This window comes from Neolamprologus multifasciatus, chromosome 3 (assembly GCF_963576455.1).
Source record: "Neolamprologus multifasciatus chromosome 3, fNeoMul1.2, whole genome shotgun sequence".
NCBI classification, from domain to species: Eukaryota; Metazoa; Chordata; class Actinopteri; order Cichliformes; family Cichlidae; genus Neolamprologus; species Neolamprologus multifasciatus.
Window position 1 is genome coordinate 38,076,019 of NC_140441.1, and position 22,729 is coordinate 38,098,747.

General features: G+C 39.5%; 1 protein-coding gene across 1 annotated transcript; it reads left to right on the plus strand.

The window, feature by feature from the left end:
- Window positions 1–21,369: 21,369 nt before the first annotated feature.
- LOC146523039 (N-lysine methyltransferase KMT5A-A-like) lies at window positions 21,370–22,727 on the plus strand (the record flags this gene model as incomplete). The annotated part of the gene is made up of 2 exons (XM_085154182.1): window positions 21,370–21,578; window positions 21,666–22,727. Coding segments are annotated over 2 exons (423 nt in total), but the record flags the coding sequence as incomplete, so codon positions are not given.
- Between the last annotated feature and the right edge of the window lie 2 nt (window positions 22,728–22,729).

Consider the following 22,729-nt stretch of genomic DNA (forward strand, 5'->3'; position numbering starts at 1 on the left):
GCCCACACCTTGGTTTTTGTGCACTGTAAATAAACCCACTTGCATCTCCGCCACTGTCTGCTTTTGGATCCTCCTTTCTCACCTCCACACGACTACCAGCCGAGTCGTGACAGTACGACGCGACCACAAGATGGATCCAGCGGACTCCCCTTCTGCCTCAGAGGGAAAGTACCTCGCACAGCTGTGGGCTTATTGCTGGCGCATAATTCACGCCGGGGATAACTACAAGAGGCTTCCAGAGGTAGTGTTTTTTGACAACTTCTTGTCATCCCCTACCTTCACCATAACCTTTCTGGACATTAAAGGATTAAAACAAGTAGTAACAGCTCTGAGAACCAGTTTGTGTTTTGAACTGTTTGGCATGGGTGGCCCAGGGCAGGAAGATTCAGCTGCCCTTCTGGAGGCACTCGCCGCTTGGAGTTCTCGGCGTCAGCAGCATTTTTCACCGAGGTTTGTGGCTAAATCACTCGATCCACCTTTAAAGAAGAAAAGCTACCCTCGCTGTCATCACCCAGCCGCACTTGCTCTCACTGCTGTGGTATTGACGGGAGCGGTTGACGTTCCCACCCCGCAGCAGGAGCAGCCACAACGGAGTTCTACCTCCTTCCCTTCAGGCAACCCCGCTTCCTCTTCCTCGAGGAAGCAACAATCGCGCCGTCGGCGCATCATCTCACCACCAGAGTTTGGGACTACGGCGCACCCGGCTGTGGTGTGTGTAACGGACACTGATTGAGTTGCTTCTGACTTTGGGACTTTATACTCAGGGGCTGAGTGTTTTGTGGTGGGGGATAGTTCTCCTAGTGATTTCCCTACTTCACCTGCTCCACTTCTGTCAGTGCAACCTGTTCAGCCACACATTCAGTCAGCTACTCAGCTATCCTCACCACTAGAGTCACTACAACCCTCATTTCAGTCCATGGCTCAGTCAGTAGCTCAGTTAATGGCTCAGTCACTGTCTTCACTCGCCCCTCTTCCAGAGGCTGTGCCTACACCGCCCATTTTGGACTGTTTTCTGAGCGCTCACTCTAAGCAGAGAGACAAACCTCTTCCTCAAACGCTGGAAATATTAGAGACTCGCTCCAGGGCTTCCCCAGAGGCTAGGTTACAAGCTGCAGCTAACCCTGGACCCCTGGAGGCCAAGTTGCCAGCTAAGGACTGCACCTGGCTGTCACTGCCTGAGCAGGGTCAGTGCTCTGCGCAGCTACAGCCTTCTCCATGTGTGCCAGAGGCACCCGGGCCTACTGGTTTTGAGCCTGTTTTCGCTGGGGGGACCGAGGAGCCCGTCCAGCTTTCACCGTCATAAGCAGCTTCACCTGAGGGGTCTCAGGGACCGCTTCAACCTGCTGCTTTTGCTGGGGGGACCGAGGTGCCCATCCAGCTATCACTGTCGCCTGCAGCAGCAGCTGCAGCAGCTTCATCACCACCTGCAGGAGCAGCTGCAGCAGCTCCATCACCGCCAGCTTCATCATCATCATCCACGCCTGCAGCGTCAGCATTAGCCTCACCCATGCCTGCAGCATCAGCATCAGCCTCACCCACACCTGCAGCGTCAGCATCAGCCTCACCCACGCCTGCAGCATCAGCTTTATTCTGGGCTGGGCTAGCTGCAGCTTCATTGGCTTCTGCAGCTGCCACGCTGCCACCCGGTCCGGCCTCTGCTTCGCCTGGTCCGGCCTCTGCTTCGCCTGGTCCGGCCTCTGCATCAGCGTCAGCTTCGTCTGGTCCGGCCTCTGCATCAGCGTCGCCTGGTCCAGCCTCATCACCCTCGCCTGCAGCAGCTGCTTCATCACCATCGCCTGCAGCGCCACCACCTGCAGCTCCCACGCCGCCGTCTGCAGCGCCACCACCTGCGGTTCCCACGCCGCCGTCTGCAGTGCCTTCGTCCCCGGCTTCCACGCCGCCGCCTGCAGCGACATTCTCGCCTTGTCCAGCTTCGGTGTCGCCTGCAGCAGCCTCCTCATCAGCATCAGTTTCGGCGTCGCCTGCAGCAGCCTCCTCATCAGCATCAGCTTCGGCGTCGCCTGCAGCAGCCTCCTCATCAGCATCAGCTTCGGCGTCGCCTGCAGCAGCCTCCTCATCAGCATCAGCTTCGGCGTCGCCTGCAGCAGCCTCCTCATCAGCATCAGCTTCGGCGTCGCCTGCAGCAGCCTCCTCATCAGCATCAGCTTCGGCGTCGCCTGCAGCAGCCTCCTCATCAGCATCAGCTTCGGCGTCGCCTGCAGCAGCCTCCTCATCAGCATCAGCTTCGGCGTCGCCTGCAGCAGCCTCCTCATCAGCATCAGCTTCGGCGTCGCCTGCAGCAGCCGCCTCATCAGCTTCGCCTGGTCCAGCCTCTGCATCAGCTTCATCCACGCCTGGTCCAGCCTCGGCTTCGTCTTCATCCTCGTCTGGTCCAGCCTCCCTGCCTGTGGCTTTAACCAGTGTGGGCTCGTCTGGTCCAGCCTCCGTGCCTGCAACCTCGTCTGGTCCAGCCTCCGTGTTTTCTTCCTCGTCTGCGGCAGCAGCTTTGGCCTCAGATGCGGCTTTCAGCCTCATTCTCCTCCTCATCCTCACCTGGTACTGCTGCTGGCATGCCGCCATCCGGTCCGCATTGGGCGCCTCAACATCGCTGGCCATTTTCTAGGCCGCTGGCTGGTTATCATCACCATCGAGGGCGCCCTCCTGAACGGGGTTGTCACCGCCACTGCCTTCCGCGTGGCCGGCCTCCGGACTTCTGTCGCCACCTTCGCCTTCCGCGTGGCCGGCCTCCGGACTTCTGTCGCCACCTTCGCCTTCCGCGTGGCCGGCCTCCGGACTTCTGTCGCCGCCACGGCCTTCTTCAAGGTCTTCCCCCCGAACTGTTTCGTCTTGGCCTTCGGTGCTTTCGGCCCTCAGGCCGGCCACCTGAACTATGTTTTGGACTCTGCTCCCCTGTTTGGGACCTTTTGTGTGGGACTCTGGAGCCTCCGTTGTGGTCCTGGTCCAGACCCTCCGTCCTGGGCCTCCCACCACCCACCTGGGCTTGGTGGTTCATTTGTGTTTTGGGGCTGTCGGGAGCCAGCCCTTGAGGGGGGGGGTGTACTGTCATGGTCCTGGGTCAGTGACACAGCGCTTTAAGTTTATTATTATCATTTCTCTAGTTTATTCTGATTTTGCATTTGTTCTTAGGGTTTGAGTTGTGTGTTTCTTTCATCCCTACATGTGTCTCTCCTCTGTGTTCTGTTCGTGTCCCCAGTTGGTTGTGTAAAACAGTCTGTGAGTTTCCTGTTTTACTTTGTAGGTTTGTGTCTCATTATGTCCATTAGTTCCCGCTGTGTCCCCACCTGTCTGCCATTTCCTAATTACCTGGTGTGTGTATTAATACTGCGTGTCTGCCTGTGCTCCTCGTCGCATCGTCTGTGTTTCTCTGTGAACCTTCCATGTATTCAGCGTCATTCCGTGTTTCACTGTGTCTCTCTGCTCCTCGCTCCATGTCCTCCTTTTTGTATTAGTTTTCCCAGTTTAGATTTTTGTTCGGTCCTGCCCACACCTTGGTTTTTGTGCACTGTAAATAAACCCACTTGCATCTCCACCACTGTCTGCTTTTGGATCCTCCTTTCTCACCTCCACACGACTACCAGCCGAGTCTGCATTAGATTAGTACAGATCATGTGTAAACCAAAGAGGAGCTGAAAATGATTTCTGCAGTTTCTTTCATCCACTTCCAATGACATCAGTCCATTCAATGGGCCATTAGGGGCCATCTCTACCTGCCGAAGCAAGTGATTATAAAATACTACACCCATGCTCCTGTGAGGCAGTGATATGAGCTGCTTTATTGGACTCTGCCCTCATAACCGAAAAACATGACAATGTTTACTGGTCAGAAGGGGGCACTATGGCACCTGTTATTCATGCTCACACTATCATATAATACTTAATCTTATGTAAAGTTTCACTCCTAGCACTTTTTCCCCTTTTTGTCTCTGCTTTGTTGTCAATGATGGTCTCTGCTGCCTTTTTGCCCTCAGTCTAACATATCCACTGTTCTGTATTTATTATTGTAACACACTTGCAGCAGTCTTCATAAAACTTACTCAATAAAGTCTGCTCAACACAACAAGTAAAGTCAGCTGCACAGGAAGAGGAAGACATGAGCTACATATTTAGATATAATGTTGCTTGATTCTCTCAGTGAGAAAGACAGAATGGAAGTCATCGCACTCTGTAGTAAACTCTGTGAGTACAGCATTTGTCTCTTGCCTCATTTAATTTGCTTGCATGTAGAATCTTTTTTATATTTTATGCAGTAGTCTGTTCCTGTTCTACCCCAACATGTTTTATTTTAAAGAAAATATTAGTTGTCTTATTACATTTACTCTTTTGGGTAGTTATGCAAATAATGAAAATGTAACATTTACTAACACCTCATTTGCAAATTATGTGTTACTTTTTAGCACTTGTAATGTGAAATATATTTGTGCAAGTAATGAACTGTCATATGATGATATCAGTTAGATTATAATGGAGATGTAAATGTCGATCTCTTGTACATCCAATAAGTCACAAAAAGATGAGCAAACATACTTTCATGCTGACTGTAGATAAATTCAAATTTAAATTGTAAATGTTGGTGTGAAAACAAAACTGTCCGTTGGAACTTTTTCTGCAGGGTTGTTGCTGCTGATTGCACATGTGCAGAAAAGTTATTCTAAGATCTCTTGTAAGTAGTATTTGTCCTTTTATATTCATGTCATGCTTTCCAATCCTTCTCCCTAAATCCTTGTTTTCCACCACTCACCCTGAATTATCATAAACCTTACCTCTTGAATCTCTGGGAACGCAGTCATTGTTTTATTGCATTGTTCTTCTTTCTCAGATTCATCTTTTTCTATCATTCCATCCAGACTGCAGCTCTTTGAATATGAGTCAGTCTCTTTTACCTGTGAAGGATTTAACATTTCAGCAGGATGGAAAGTGAGGAACACTCAGCAAATCCTTTCGAAATGTTCCAATAACACTGTGACGAGGACATGTGGGATCAAATATGCTTTTGCTACAGATAGTGGAAAATACTGGTGTGAGAGTGGAGCAGAGAGAAGCAACACTGTCAGTATCACTGTTTCAGGTATGTTGTTATCAGAATTAAAATCTGAAATGTGAAGGTTATAATGACTAAACCATTGCACTTTTTTAACATTTATAAATTTCTTTGCATTTTCAGCTGGTGCTGTGATACTGGAGAGTCCTGTCCATCCGGTGATGGAGGGAGGTGCTGTTATTCTGCACTGTAGAAACAAGACAGAGAAACAAGACTCAAATTTCACAGCTGATTTCTTCAAAGATAGCTTGCCCATGGGTACCAGCTATGATGGAAAGTTAGAAATCCAAAATGTTTCAAAGTCTCATGAAGGATTCTATAAATGTAAAATACAGGGAGTTGGGAAATCACCAGAGAGCTGGCTGGCTATCAGAAGGAAATCCAATGCAGAGAATGGTATACAACATTTTTGTTATTTTTGTTATCGTAATCCTGAGTCAGTAAATCCCAGCAATACTGACTAGCATAGACTTACATTTTAAGAAAAAATAACCAGATAGTTGTTAAAGTAAAGACAGTTTAAAGGGCTTATTTGGCAGATGTAAATGTTTCAGCAGTGTTTCCTGAACTTTGGAATTGAAACTAATTGCATATGTCAATGATTAATTATTAATGCACACCCTTGCCTGCATGAGAATCCATGCAGGCAGGGTGCGACTTTATTTTGATCAGGACACCAAGCTGCCAATCACATACAAAGACAAGTCTTGAAAGGAAGTGGGGCGGAAATTCCATATAAAGACAGCAAGTATAGTGGTGCAGGCTAGGTACATAGAGAGTTGGGGGGGGGTGGCTGATTTAAATGCAAGCATGTCAGGGAAAGTGAAGAAACTAACAAAAACATAAAATGAGGTGCATCTGACTGCAAAGCAGAGTGCACTGAGCTGAATAAAGTAATACCTGTTTTTTGGGGGGGTTTTTTCAGTCATTTTCCATTGTGGAGGACAAAAAGTTTCAAACTTTTCCACGCCTTAAACCTCGTGTGTTCTCCCTAGTAGTAGTAAATGTTCAAAAGGAGGCATTTATGAAAACACTTAAAAAAAATTGCTTCCTTGAAAAAGCCTAAATTTACAGTTTAATATGGAATATTATGTAAAATAAACTATATAAAAAGTGTCTTTGAATGGCAGCAATGCAGGGATGTCTGCATGCAGAACAGAGCCATGACTCAGTACCTGAGTGTGTAAATGAGTCTCACAGGCCCAAATGTGCAGTTGAAGCCATTTATATATTACATATTTCCTTATTGTGTAGAAAAAACAGTTATGTAACTTCTTTACTCCGACAGAAAGGGGAGTTTCACTGATGTGAATTGTATTCTCATGATCTTTAAGATTTAACATGCTAACTCAGGACTGTAGTCTTTGAGATGCAGTTATGGGAATTTTTAGAATTTCTCTGACTATTACAAGGTCTGACCTTGGGGTGAATTTGCTCAGATGTTCACTCACAGGAAGATAATGGCATTGTATTAATATACATCTGAATGCTCTAGATCAACACACAATCAAAACTCCTTTTATAGAGTTGGCTACAGAGATCAACTAATCAAGGGAATTATCACCTGTCTGCTACTTACCTGATAATTCCTATGAAAGCAATGACTGCGTACTTAGTTTTTTACAGGACTGCATAGTCTTCTCAATTGTTTTCTTCTTCCTTTGTAATATATGTATAGTTTATTGTAACAGTATTGTGAACATTAGTCAAATAGTTTGCTTTCCTGTTCTTGTCCAGTTTTCTAGCAGATCTATAATAACTTAAACACCATCTGTAAAGAACGTCTTTGTTTCTGTATTTCCAGTATTAGCTGTATTTCCACTATCTCATGAAGAAATTCCTTCATCACACGTTTACTACACCCTGCTGTGGGTTGTTCTCACTGCTGTGTTGGCGCTGCAGTTTCTGGTGTTGGGACTTCTTTACTGGAAGATGAAGCTAGGTATAAAATGTTATGATTTTTTTTAAATATATATGTAAAATACACAACATGTTGATAATGAAAATTCTCTTTAATGTTTTAGTGTATTAAAGATCAAAATGAATGATCAAAACAAAAAAGCAGTGTGGGTGTTTCCCAGAATCTGAAGAGAGGTAGGATCTGAGCCACTTTTTTTCCTCTTACTATTTTCATTATTGTATACATGTATACAGATACAAACATACACACATACATATATATTTAAAAGCAATGGAAGTATGTGATGTAATGTTGGTATAAGCCAGTGGTTCCCAAAGTGTGGGGCACACCCCCTGGAGCACATTCTGGGCTGTCCAAATCACTGACAAACAGTATCCGACATTCTTGATTTTTATTTCAAACACTTCTTATAATGAAATTTTAGCGATGTTAGCTCTTTATACAGTAAAGGTACAGTGGGATACAAATAATATCAGGCAGAAACAGGACACAATTTGTTCCCCTGGTTCAAGTCACTCAAGATTTTCTTGTAAAACAAGGGAGGCCTAGCAAAAAATCTTTGGGAAACAATGGTATAAGACATTATAGAAATATGCGAAAATGTACATGGAGCTTTCTTACGTATTGAAAATCAAGTGGGGGGAAAATGGGAAATTTAAATATATTAAAACACTTAAAGTCCTTTTACCTTACCAAGGCACTATCTGTAATGACACAGAGAGTGTCCTTGCATGTCTTCATCCTTAAGAACACTTTACCTCCCTACCACACATCATTTACCAGCTTAACCATGAGGGCCCCAGATTACCAAAACTTAGCAGTTGTCAAAAACTATTGTTGGATTGTTGAGATTCAGTTTTAATTTTCTCTTCTATGCACACCTACATATCATATCACACATGACATAACATCACTGTAATATGGTCAGTAATTGCGTTGAGTGAGATAATTTGTAAATGAGAAATAGTTGTAAAAATACATTGTGGTTTTGTAGTTGTTACAAGAAATGCTTTATAGCCATTCTGCTTGAAGTTCACATCATCTCTGGCATTTTCTTTTAGACTCTGAAACTGCCGCTGATAATTTGAGCCTCGAGACAAACAAAGTTACAAACCCACAGACACAAAAAGGTAAGATGAGCTCTGTGAACGTGTTAGTCTGCAGTCTGAGGCTGCTGCGTGCGATATTTATACCTAAATAGCAATCTGCTGTTAAACCAAAATTGACCTGTGGTAACAGGTAGATGATAAGTTAACTCTTAAAATGCTCCTCTAGAATATATAATGTGTATATGCTACAATATATGTTCTGTTAGTTTCTTTTCCAGATAAAGATGAACCCTCCTTTCACACATTACACTCTACTTTCATTGACAACAATACTCTGCAGCCTATATATGGTGACTATTCATATTTTAATTCTTTACTACATTATATTGTATGAAGTATTTTACAAACATTTTCTCACACAAGTTTGAAACGTAAATTAAAGCTGACTGTAATGAGAAATTGGCAAATACAATTCCTCTGTTGCTTCAGACAAACTATTTACCGGCAAGCAACATCAACCTGCTCAAAGGCCTGTTTTTCACTTTTGTTCAGTGTTGGTTTCACTTGTCCAGATTTTTACATTTTCTTTTTTCAACCCTATATGAGCAGGGCCTTGGCTTGTAGTTAGTGCTCCTGCCTCAGTGCAGGAGGATGTGCACCTTGGTATCCACTTTATGCAGCTATTTAAAACACATCCTACGCTAATGCTGCATAAACTCCACAACAGTTTTCCTGATTAAGCCAAAACTTTATATATGAATATGTGTTTTAAAAATAGAATCTGGATTTTAGTGTAGAGATTGAAAAAATAACTTACTCTAATACTTTGCCTCGATAATAAAAACCTTGGCATCTCAAGCGTTAAGCATCATATCAATGCTTAGCACAAAGAAAATATTGTAGAGGTTTAAGTACCACAAGTCCTTTCCCATTAGAAATAAAAATGTTTCCATTGTCAACTACCAGTGACTGAAGTAAGCATGTTCCCGTCAGGGAAGGGGAACAAAAACATGGTTCAAAAGTCTAAGGGGCTTGGAAAGAAAGGTGTTTCTTTAAGTTACTTGAAGACATTTCTGACACCTGTTTCCACACCTTGGCTCATGTGATTAGGCAGAGCACCCCTGGGGGTCATGACCCTCTTAGGGACACTCCCAATAGGGCTTAAACATCTGGGACTCTGCACTAATTGCTCTCAGAACTGAAGAAGCTTCTCGGATGACAGGTGAAACGTCTTCAACATACTTGAAGTCCAGATGCTTTTCTTTCCAAGCTTAGGCTACAATGACCTGGATGACTGAGAACCTTCACAGACATGGTTCAAATGTTAAAAGTGTATATAAAAATGTATGCATGTTCTAAATAATAGGAATCAAATATCAGTTTTATCCTAAGTTTCGTAACATAATTTCAGTTTTAAATATTATATATACAAAGGTTTGTAATTTTGGTTATTTCCATAGATTCCGTAGATTCAGGAGAATGCAGCTTCATGGTGCAAGCTACTCTATCAGATCCAGCTTTAACTCCTCAGGAATGCCAATATTCTGCAATTAAGTGGTGAAGTATGGGATTCTTTTGATATTTTGGTTGTTGTTTCATTTTTAGTCCATTTCATGATTGCAAACCCAAAGAAGTCAGCAGAACTGATTAAGGCAAACAATTTCCTTTTTTTTTTTCTAAATTGATGAAAATTATGTGGTTCTGTTGGCTTCATCGTGTGCTAGCCTACAGCTTGGTATGGAACGGTTTTGCAGCCGAGTGTGAAGCGGTGGGAATGAGAATCAGCACCTCCAAATCTGAGGCCATGGTCCTCAGCCGGAAAAGGGTGGATTGCCCACTGGATTAGGGATGAGTTCTTGCCCCAAGTGGAGGAGTTTAAGTATCTCGGGGTCTTGTTCACAAGTGACGAGAGGCGGGAGCAGGACATCGACAGAGGGATTGGTGCAGCGGCTGCAGTGATGCAGACGCTGTACCAGTCTGTTGTGGTGAAAACAGAGCTGAGTGTTAAAGCGAAGCTCTCAGTTTACCAGTCGATCTACATCTCTACCCTCACCTGTGGGTTTTGACTGAAAGAATGAGATCACGGATACAAATGGCAGAAATGAGCTTCCTCTGAAGGGTGGCTAGACTCTCTCTCAGAGATGGGGTGAGTAGTTCAGCCATCCGACAGGGGCTCAGAGTAGAGCTGCTGCTCCTTCACATCGAAAGGAGCCAGTTGAGGTGGTTTGGGCATCTGACAAGGATGCCTCGTGGGTGAGGTGTTCCGGGCATACCCCACCAGGAGGAGGCCCCGGGGCAAACCCAGGACACACTGGAGAGATTATCTCTCGGCTGGCCTGGGAATGCCTTGGTGTTCCCCCGGATAAGATGAAGGAGATGGCTTGGGAGAAGGAGGTTTGGGCTTCTCTGCTTAGGCTGCTTAAGCAGAAGAAGATCGATAGATAGATGGAGATAAATGTTGAAGGCTATCAGCATTTCAGTATTTTAATTACATTTGACAATGTACCGTCTGACTTAAAAACAGAAATGTTTCATAATTAAATTTAAAAATATTCAGTAAATTGTACTTAAAGTTTTCATTCATATCCCCCATTTAAAGTTGACACCACTTAAAAGGAATGAGTACAACAGAGTCACTTTTTTAGTATAGCAAAACTCAATGTTGTAATCATTTTTAAATAAACAACAGTCAAACATCAAATTTGAAAAACTGAACAACATGTCACACAAAACGCCAAAAAAAAAAAAAAAATAAGGCAACTAATTCCCTCAAGTACATTGAGTACTACTAAATTTAACAGCTTAAGTGCATTTCTTTCAGTTCAACAGTATTTTCTTGGCCTCTGCTAGTAACACACTATGCTGTTAATATTCAACTAATAGTCTGATTATATGAACAAATAAATATTTAAAAAAAAAAAAATTAAATGCAAAGACAACATGTACTTTTAAATATCTGAATGGCATATTTGATGGATTATACTGTCAACTGCTGAAACTTCAAAGTGAAATAAAACAAAAAACAAAGAACAGATCGGTCAAAAGCATATTTGGAAGTAATTTGTCACATGAACCATGTCTTTGTCACCATCTACTGGTAGGAAACAGTTGTTGAACAAATGAATCTTGTACAACAAAACATGAGTTAGTTCTGGTTTAGCTCTGGTTATTAAAAATACTAATCCTCTTTTCTCCCTCTTTACAGATCAGTGAAAGGAGTGTCAGCTCAATCAAGGAGACTGTGCAACCCGTTTACTGTGCTGTTTCGTTTGCTAAGATTGGGTCACATTTCTTAAATATTCATCTCGGGTTGCATTTTCAGTCTGTGTATATTTGGAATAAGACGAGTTGAGTTAAATGTGAGTAAAATTCAAAAAAATGCTTTACAGCATATTTTTTAGCTTGGTTGTGTTATAGTCATGGTCCCTGCGGAGGCATAGAGTTTTGTGTGCGAGGGATACCCTGTGAGGAGTGAGGGGAGCGGAGCGTGTGTGGACATTTTGTATTTCCCTGACCCTGTGGACCCCTGGAACCCTGGCCTTCCCCCCATGTATATATATATGTATATATGGTGTGGATTAATAAAGCACTGTTTAACTGTATCTCTCAGTGTGCGCCTGAGTCCGTCCTGCCTGCCTTGACAGTTATAGTGAAAATAGTGTTGTAATGCAAACAAATGAAATTCAAAAAAAACGATGCAATAATTAATTATCATGTAGCCACAAGACAATTCGTTTGATGTAATATAAATAAATGTGGAATCACTTAACAAATTTGTTGTCAGGATTTCTCATTTGAGAAATCAAACAAAGAGTTGAGTGTTGAAGTTAAATTGCTAAACGCTCACAGAACACAATTTCAGATAGGCCAGGCTGCTTAGCCTTGGGTGTATAATAACAGGATGCTCTAGTCAACAAGAAATAGAGACTTTAATTGTGTCAGTCAAAGCTGACTTTAACATGGAAATAAACATCTCTGGTAACAACTGTAAGAGAGTGTTTTTCTCACACAGGACAAGATCCCTGATTGGGGGTTAGGGTGCAGAAGGACTTTGAGGAGTACAAATCAGGGAGCGCTAAGTCTAAACCAGTTTCTTTATTGCAGTTTTATTTTGTTGTATTTATCCGCGACACCTTAAAGGCCGGTCCGTGAAAATATTGTCGGGCATAAACCGGTCCGTGGCGCAAAAAAGGTTGGGGACCGCTGATCTTATCCATAAGGGTCACCTCTTCACCCTCACATGGAATGTCTGAGGTTGAAGCAGAGAAGTTAGAAGATTAATGATGCCATTGTGATTTCTTTTTCCACCCAAGAGAGTTTTCTTTCAATCTTCTAATATAAAATAAAACACAATATAAAACACAGCATTTAAAAAAAACAATTAAAATTTTATTTAAATAATTGTAATTGTAAGTAATAATGAGTAAATTTGTGGCAATTGGAGCCAGGTGGGCACAATTTTCTCAGTTTTAACTGCTGTCAATGACAAATAAATAACAGATCCTTTATTCTTGTTTATTTGCTAGTGTGGGTTTTTAACTTTTTACCCCCCTAAGAGTGTATAGTTGAACCTTAACAAAAAAAAAAAAAAAGGATTCACGTTCTGGATTTCCAAACACGGGTGACAAAATTTGAAAAAGAAGAGAGAGAAATTACCAGAATTAGCACAAAACCGTAGTGCATGATAACAGAATGAAAATGCTTCAACTTAAGTTAAAAGGTTACGAGAATAAAATGAGGAAATAAGAAAAAGCTCAGAAATGAGCAGAGCTGCCGTAACAGGCTGCCACACAAGGGGGCGCCGGAAATAACAAGACTGTTAGTGACTCAAACCTACATATGTGCCAAAATAGTCTGCACAGGAAGTATGACATACGTTATGTCTTTCTGTAGACCTGTGATGCTCAGTCAGTCAGGCTAGACAGCATGGAGATGAAAACATTTTTCACCTGTCTGCGTGAGTACTGAGTGTACCTATATTTATTCACCAATAATTCATCAATTAAATAATTTTTTTATTCTTAATATATAGTTGTCATATATTATACATAAAAATGTATCAAAGAAGAATTGTTAGAGATTAAATGTTTACAACATGAGCAATAACTTTCTTTGTGCCTGGAATTATTTTAATTTCATAAAATGGACTTAAAAAGTGTTTCTTTCGGCCATAATATACATGATAGTACAATGATATTACTATGTTAACACATATCTTTGGATCCAAGCATCAACAGCATGACTCATGTACTGCTCTCTTTTTCCTCCAGTCCCGAACATGTTCTTGCTTTTGACTGCACACTGTCACAGTTACGCTTCAAAAACTGGTGAGAAGTTAAGTTTTACAAAAACAGATGCATATTTGAATTTTGCTGAACTGCTTTGCAAGGCTAATTATTTCTTACTGCTCTAAAGCCACAGTCAAAACCCCTATCATAACTGAATATCTTTCATTATCACATGGTTAAAAATGTATTAAAATTTTCAAATAAAAGAAATTTTGTTCATGGACATGTATTTTAAAAACAATTCCAAATCATTTAATCATTAAAGTTTCTCATTAAAAAATGGGATCCACTGTTCAAAGTGTTTTAACCCAAAAGATATGTGTATGGGTATGTATATATGTAACATGTATTCATTATGAGGTGTTCAATGTTTTGTGTACCCATAAAAAGTATCACTAAGTTCTTAAACTTGGGCCTTTCATCTGAAATGGGTAGTCCAAGAATGACTGTTGTTCAAGTGAAACTGCTAATTAGACATTTGATATCAGTAAGTGTATCGAGTGATCAAAAAAATAATGACAAAAAATATTTTTTTTTATAACCATATAAGAATTGTGGATAATTAAATAAAAACCTTAATTTCATATGTTCTGTTTTTCTTTTTTCAGATCCAGATAATCTCACTGTCTTCCCAACCAGACTGCAGTTCTTTGAGTATGAGTCCATCTCTTTTAGCTGTGATGGTTTAAATCACCAGGCTAAATGGAGAGGGGTAAGAAATATTGAAGATTTCATTCCAACATGTACAAATTACACAGTGATGCCAACAGTGAACTGCACCATAAATAATGCTTTTGAAACTGACACTGGAAAATACTGGTGTGAAGATGAAGAAGGATGGAAGAGCAATGCTCTCAGCATCACTGTCACTAGTAAGTTTACAGCGTTTAAAGAATTTAATTTAAAAAGACCCACAATATATTCAAGAATGGTGATGGAAGGATAATGCATTCAGAAGTAAATCATCAAATAACCAACTCAATTGTGGCCAGCAAGTGATGATAAAGTGAAGGGCATATTAAAAACGTTCCAATGCTTACTACAAGTACACATCTCCAAATGTTACTGTAGCGTTTGACCCAATAAACATACGCTGGAGCGATTATTTTGACAGCAACACTTTTATTTGGAGTTTGTTGTTTCATGCACAGCCACTCCCGCTCTCTTTGTGCTGTCACGTCTGCTCCCCCTCCGACTGTGACTGCCAACATAAAAAGACACACAATTAATGTCAGAACCCAGCACACCTGTTGACCCCGCCCCTGTGCCGCCCCGGGAGCTCACTGTGTCACCCCTCCTCTGCAGCTGGCCAGAGACCACACCCACGCCACAGTTACATCTTGTAGGATAGCTTTATTGATTATTGAATACAGCTCCCCTTTGCCAAGTTTACAACTTTATTGATAAATGCAGAGGAATTCAGAAAAATTCTATCAAAATTTAACCGGAACCATAAATTGCTGGTCTGATCAGTTCATTCCCGTACAATAGTATTACATTCATAAGGTTTTTTAAGTGTTACAACAGCAGAATTCCAAGACATTTCCTTTAAATATTCAATCTTCCAATTTGAGGCAGTGCTAAAAATGTACTTATTTTGAATAAATTATCCCAATGTCAAGTCAAATTGGACGTTTAGTGAACTTAATTTATTGCATTTATATATATTGTTTGAATGTTATTAGTAAAGTAAGCAGCGTCAATAATCACACTTGGTTATTGACGCTGCCCCAGCAATACATATTTGCTTTCTTGTCTGTGATAAATATTGCAAGTGTGATGCCAGTGCAAGAAGGCTTCTTGTGAGGTTTGTGAAGCAGATTAAATTAGACAGACTCTTAAAATACACAAATATTCTGCTTGTAAATGCTGTGAACCTATGAATAACATCTACAACAATTTATTAAACACTGTTTTTTCCATTGTACAATTAATAAGTTTGTATTTTGTTATAGCTCCTATTTTAGAACTTGTAGATAGTCTTTTTGTCACTCATGATAACTATCTCTGCTTCAATTTCTCTTTTTTTTCTTTTTTCAGTTGGTTCTGTGATCCTGGAGAGTCCTGCTGTACCTGTAATGGAGGGGAAAACTATCAACCTGTACTGTAGAAAGAAGGGAGCTCTTCAAAGCCAAATAGCTGATTTCTATAAAAATGACTTAAAAATTGGGACCAATTTTGGGAAAATGACCATCCACAATGTTTCCAAATCTGATGAAGGGCTCTACAAGTGTACCATCTTGGAAGCTGGAGAATCACCAGAAAGCTGGTTGATTGTGATAAATAAGACTCTGGAAGAACAAAACCAAGAAGGTAATACTCATTAATGTTCATCTTCTGTAGTCTAAACCCTATTGTTAGGCCTTATCATTTCATGGTTCACATGCAGTAATTTCACTGAAAAAATTAACTAAAAAAATAAAAACAAAAACAGTTAATTGTTTTGTTTTGTTTTTGCAAGGAACTATTAGATCCCAGGTGAGTCACAAATAGAAACATTTTAAAATTACAGCAAATGAAACTGCCAATCAAGATTCCTGCAACGTTCTGATGATTACCCTGAATTTAGAGAGAATTAATTTTTTACACTTAATCTTACCTATTTAACAAAAGAAAGCACAACCTTTACCATCTATAAAAATGCGGACTGCATTGAATTCCTAATCCAAATAAAAAATTATGGAAAATGCTATATTACATAATAGATACACTGATAATCTGCCTCTTTAAAGAGTTTCAGTGTGTTTAGTTTTGGTTTGTGATGTGTCTCATAGTACCGTGTCACAGTTGTTAATTAAACAGTCATGTGATATAAATATTTTGTCAGTGTGACCTAAATAGAGGCCAGACTCTCACTCTCATGCATTTATATACAGTGAATAGCAAAAGAGTTTAAAAAAGTCAGAGCGGTTGGAAGGTCCAGTTTCCACAGGGCTTAAATCGAGACAATGTCAGTTTTCTCACAGAATCCAGAGTCAGTCTCACCACTTGATGTCTCATAAACTCCAAATCTTGCACACAGGGACAGACTGGTGAATATAACTTCACAATAATTTCAAAAAACTGCAGCAGTAGTGCTTTAGAAACTGCTTTCAGGGCAACAATCCAGAAAAGCCTGAGCCACTGCTGCTTTATTATGAAGTTGCCAAATGAGATCATCGGGACAGGTGTTTGATCGCTACCAGGTGTCGGACTTTGAAACTCACACACCTGGTGAAGACTCCTTTGCATAGGTCTTCCATTAGGCCAGTGCATACACACACACACACACACACACACAAATGGGGGAAATGGAGACACGGACTTGAAACAGAAGCAGAAGCCAAAAACACAAAGAGAAGACTGAGGGAACGGGAAGAAAACTCATACAGGAAGAAGTCATTGATGACTAGACTGAAGATCTCAAATGATATTGTACAGAACAAACAGGAACAGAAGAAAATCATACACAAGAAAATAAACATAAAACATATAATATAGACACAAGCCCTCTCTTCAAAATAAAAACAATGTGTTGATAAGACCCAGTAAAAGACCTAGTGACTATGAAATATTCATAAACTCTACTTTAATCAGATATCACGGTGACCCTGGAGAGCCCTGCTCATCCTGTGATGGAGGGGGAAACTGTGGTTCTGAGCTGCCTAAACGAGACGTCTGCAAGCCTTCCAGCTGTCTTTTATAAAGATGGCCTCTTCATTGGGACCAGCTCTGTGGGAAACATGACCATCCACCAAGTCTACAAGAGTCATGAAGGACTTTACAAGTGCACAATATCTGGAGTAGGAGAATCACCAGAAAAATGGCTGTCTGTTAGAGGTGACATATAAACATGATTCAAAATATCAAAATAAGGATTTTGTGTTTGATCGTTGTGTCTGTTTAACCATAAATAGCTATTTACAGCACTTATATTGAACTCTTGAGTTGTATTTTGTAATACTGTTGCTTTAAAACATCAGAGAAATTTGGATAAATTGTCTACACATTTGTTGTCTGTCATACAGTTTAAGCTTTATTTTCTTAATAACTATATGACCGTATACATTAACTCTACCCCTGGGATTACAGTAAGAGAAGTTCAATGTGTCCCAGGAAGACAAAATGGTAAGAAGTAAAAAGATAAACATGTAAATGAGTTTTGTGTGACATATGGTGACGTGGTGTCATTGCAGGGCTTCCCAGAGAGGCATGTTTTTGTTCGGACCAATTCTTTCACCTCCTCCTGTTACGGGTCGTCTTAACTATTGTGATGGTAGCTCTGCTGATACTGCTTGTGGGACTCCTTCACTGTGGGAAACTCGGACCAACAATCAACAAGAAATCACCATCAAGGACATAAACACTTTTATAAGTTCTTTTATTTTATTACATTTAATCTGTTTTTGTTTAAAATATAATTGCATTGCATTTTGACAATGTGAGAGACTCAAAAAAAAATTTATTTCTGCAACTACCTTAAAAAAGCAACAAAACTAACTTGAATATGTGAGTGAATATGACTTGTGCTGTTGATGTTTGCAGAATAGATATAATCATTCTGTAGTCACATGTATATTTTTAAAGGTGTGCACTGAGTTCTTGCAGCATGTGTTACCTAAGGTTTTATTTAGTGGCAGCAGCTCATCAAACACAAACCGCAGAAGTAACAGACACACAAATTACCCTCCTAGACCTAACAAAATGTTTATAGAAAAAGAAAACTGTCTCGGTTGATTAATATAGCTTGAGAAAACTAAAAGAATACATATATATTATAGATATATAATTACTAGTGCTGTCAATAGATTTAAAAAAAATGAACTAATTAATCACACAATATTCTGTAATTAATTGTGATTAATCACAATCACTTGATCAATAGTCACTCGAGGAAGCTAATGCTGGTTGGAATGAAATGATCAGTCTGCCTATAGATTCATACATCAGCCAGAATACTGTAGATAGATATTTAAACCTTATACAGTGGCCTCTGTGCTCTAATGACCATATATGCGATAAAATGCAGTATTCTTAGAATACTGCATTGAACGTGAAATAACTTGTTAATTACTTCCCAGTGATTTGCTTTGGTATGGCTGAGCTGTTAACATAGATTAAAAACACACTGATAACGTAAAGGATGTTTATTGAGGAAATAATGACAATGATGGCCAGATGGAGTTTCCACTGTGATAGATGTAGAAACTGTCACACATCTGTCCTAGCCTATAATACATAGTCATAATGTTTTGATTAAAAAACATATTTGGATGAATAAAAGAAAGAATGTTATTAAGTTATTTATTCAACATTGTGCACATCACGACTATTAAACAAAACTGTACAACTAACAAAAACAGAAAGTTAAAAAAGACACCAAAAGAACAATTAACTTCTCAAAATTATTATTTCCTTCTCTGAATTTTTATTTAAAAGTAAAATCTTAAGACAAACTAAATTAAAAATCTCTCGTCTTCTCTTTTCCAACATCTTATGAGTCTCCATTTCTTCTTTTGGCTCTGCTTGTCTCAGTCTTGTTCCATCTGAGCTACAGCGTGGTTTGTCTGAATCCCTGTGCAGAGAGAAAGGATATTTACTTTAGATTAGTCTTTACTTTAAAAAAATAGTTACTTGTATGCTGTGGCATTTGAACCGCTCCTCATTCTCCAGGTTTGCCTTTGAAAAATACCTTTGGTCTGCCTTTGTGATAAATGCTACTACAACAAAGTATATAAAATGAGTCATTTTGCAAGAGTAGCTTGAGGAGCTGACAGGAGCAATGGTTTATGACAAGAGGAAACAAAGGATTGTAAAGAGGAAGGCAGAAACCTCTTTCTTCCTGTATAAGAAAACAGGACATTTGGTGGTGTAATAAATTTGTCAGCCTTTTTTCACTTTACTGCTTGATGTTTTAGAAAAAATCTGTTTGGGTTGATAATACACAATCTGGTCATCCACAATGTTAAGACTCAAAAAAGACATCTTAAAGTATAATGCATTCAAATGTGATCCTAAGAAGACATGAAAACCATCTTTAATTGGCCAGTTTTGAGTGGCCTGTTTTACTATTGTGTACTACTGCAGCATCATGCTGCTATTGTCTTTGAGACCCCAATCAGCATCAAGCGAATGAGCATTCTGAGATTTTCTTGATACTAAAAAAACAGGTCTGAGCACTCTTATCCATCACTTCACTGTAAATCAATCACTGAGCTGCAAGATAATTTTTTTTTTAATTATTTTGCATACGACTTACTGATCTTTTTCCTTCTCTGTATCCAGCAAACAAAGATCACCAGAAGAAGCAGCAGACTGACACAAACTGCAGGATTTGGCGGGGCCGTGAAAAAATAATCTGAAACAATAAAACAGAAAATAATGAATCACATCCCAATAACACAATCAACAGTTGTATATGTGTATTTGATTTCTTTTTTATATGACCTATATTTTTGCCAATATTTTAACCCTTTAAGACCTACCATAGAACCAAGTCTGCCAGAGCTTATATTATATTTTTACATGCTGTAGTGCAATTTTTGGGAGTATTTCAAGTTGATATACATCAATACAACCATTATAGCCCATATTTTAATAATATGTATGCATTAAGTGCATAGTAATTACATAAATTGCAAAAAAGTGCAATAAACTACAAAAAAATTGAAAATTGTTTTTGTTTTTTTAACATACATTTCTAGTTAGAGAAATTTAAGAGGCTTATCCCTCAAAACTGAAAATACAAAAAGGTTACACAAACTAGTTTCCCACCACAGGAAATTTATTTTGAGTGTCTTCATAGTTTTATTTTTTAAATACACCAATTTTTATATACTGCAGGTAAAACAAAAATAAATATTATAATGCAAATTTGCAAAAAAAACAGCATGTGCATCAAAATAAACTATTTCCAGCAGTGCAATATGAGTCCTAAGCATCCCAGAAAACAACACAAAAAGTCATACAGTCAAACATAACTTTTAAAAACACCAGTATATGCTTGTATAGGCCCTGAAGGTAAAAAACTTCCGGTTTCAGGCAGGTAATGGAGGACATGCGAAAGTTCGCGCTGACGTCTATTCCAAATAGGCAGTGTTACGAACAGCTGATCGGATCGGCAAAGTGTGTTTCTGGAATATTGTTTTTGTTGCTGCAAGTGCTTTTTATGCAATAGCTATATGTGGAAGGAAACCGTGACCTAGGACAAGCTGATGGCATAAGATGTAAATACAACTCCTTTGATTTCATATGCAAAAAAAAAATATTGTGCTAGCTTATGTGGTTGCAGTGCTACCGGGATTTAAAAATAGCAATTCAAAACGGAGCATGCCCGCTCCGACCGGCTTTAAAGGGTTAAACACACAAGGGCGTAAAGAAGGAATGGGAAACAAGAGGGAAATACAGCTGGGACTAATTAGACATAATGAGACAAGGGGAGACAAAGCTAGAAACACTGAGGCTACGTCCACGGGTATTTTTGAAAACAGATTTTTCTAAACGTTTGGGCCTTTCATCCACGCATAAATGGCGTTTTGGGTCACTGAAAACTGAGATTTTTAAAAACCTATGCAACATCAAAGGTGTGTGTGCCTGTTTGACATCACACTCCATATAGAAATGAAATAGGAAAAACTTAAAAGACTTGCATCAGCTTTAGCTTGCTTCATATAGTGAATCATATAAGGCTCATGGGATTTACTCATGGAAGTGGCCACTTTCATATATTGTTTTAGTAAGTATCCAAAACATACAAGTTTCATTTATATAATTTTTCAAGGGATCTTATATCTGTTTTCATTCTTGTATGCTTTTCATACAAGTTTCACACAAGACAGATACAAACTTTATAAGATTTACATATATCTTTACATATATCTTGCATGTATTTGAAATTTGTTTCCAACTATTTTAATAATTGTTTTTTTATTATTAGTATTTATTTATTGTATCAACTCATTTGTTGCAGCCCCGAACGTAAGCATCTAGATGTTCCCCTCACAATTAAAACATTTTATGATTGTTTGTTCTGCATATGTTTTGTCAGTGGCTGATCAGCTGCAGTAAACCTGATTTGGATTGTATTACTTAACGCTACTTATTGAACATCTTGTATTAGGACGTGGTGTATTTGCCTCTGAACCAATTGAAAAGGGATCCTTTGTGGTCGAGTACCATGGGGAGCTTATCTCAGAACATGAGCGGGACAAGCGGCAGAAAAAGTACACAGAAAAGCAAACTGCTTTCCTATTTGATTTTAAATGGAAAAATAGCACATGGTGGTAAGTAAAGGCATATACAATATCAGTTGTTCTTTATAACATTATGTTTTTAGTGAACAAAACATATGTTCTTTTCTTCACTTTTAGCATTGATGCCTCCCGTGAAGACGACTCACTTGGCCGGCTGGTTAATGATGACCACAAGTACCCAAACTGCAAGATGAAACAGCTGGCAGTCCAGGATAAACCTCATCTCTGCTTGTTTGCTATTGAAAATATCCAAGCGGAGAGTGAAATCACCTATGACTATGGAGAATCTATGTGGCCATGGCGAGCTCTGGTAAGTAAATCCTCTTCATAGATTGTGCAGTACAGGAAATGTTAAATATTAGTAGATGAAAAGAGATATTATTCTAGTTATGAAGACCAGAGTAGATCAGTGCTGGGTTTAGAGCATTTATTGACAAAATTTGATATTTTTGTCCTTTTACACATGCTTTTGTCCATTTAACCTGAAGCTGATCAGTTTACATGATTGGATTTCTGGGGAAATAGTTGGCTTTACATCAGTGTTGGGTTTAGAGCTTTTATTGACAACAGCAGGAGAAGTTAGAAGTCAGGAACATGAACTCTACATGTGTTCAGTCGTCATGTCCTCATATTGTTTCAAGCTGTGAAGGACATGAGTGTGTTTTAGAATAAGTCCTCATATGGTTGGACTAACAACTGTAGTGTGTGTTACACTGTCCTCATATTGTTGGGTAGCAGCGCTGTACTGTGTTAAGTTTCTATAGAGTCTGGTATAAGGAATACAGATCCTTCTGTGAATAATGTTCACTAACCTATCTGTGACATATATGTGAACTCAATGCAGCCTTTCATCTCAGCAAATATAATTAATGATTGACAGGGTTCACAAATGAATTTTCACTCAAGATTTCATGTCAAAATGACATGATACAAAGTGTGTGATATGTATGTTAAATCATTCTCACTATTAAGTTACAATGCATTGTTTTTCATTTCTTAACCTACTATTAATTTGTTTTACAGTATACTGAATTGCATAATAATTTTGAGTTACAGTATTCAAATGAATCATAATTACAAACATTGAATTTGTTACGTTTCATGTAAGGCCAGACAAAAATCTCGAGTTCTCACCTTTCACCAGACAGCTACCTCAGAGCAGGTAAGCCAGCTGCCTTTTT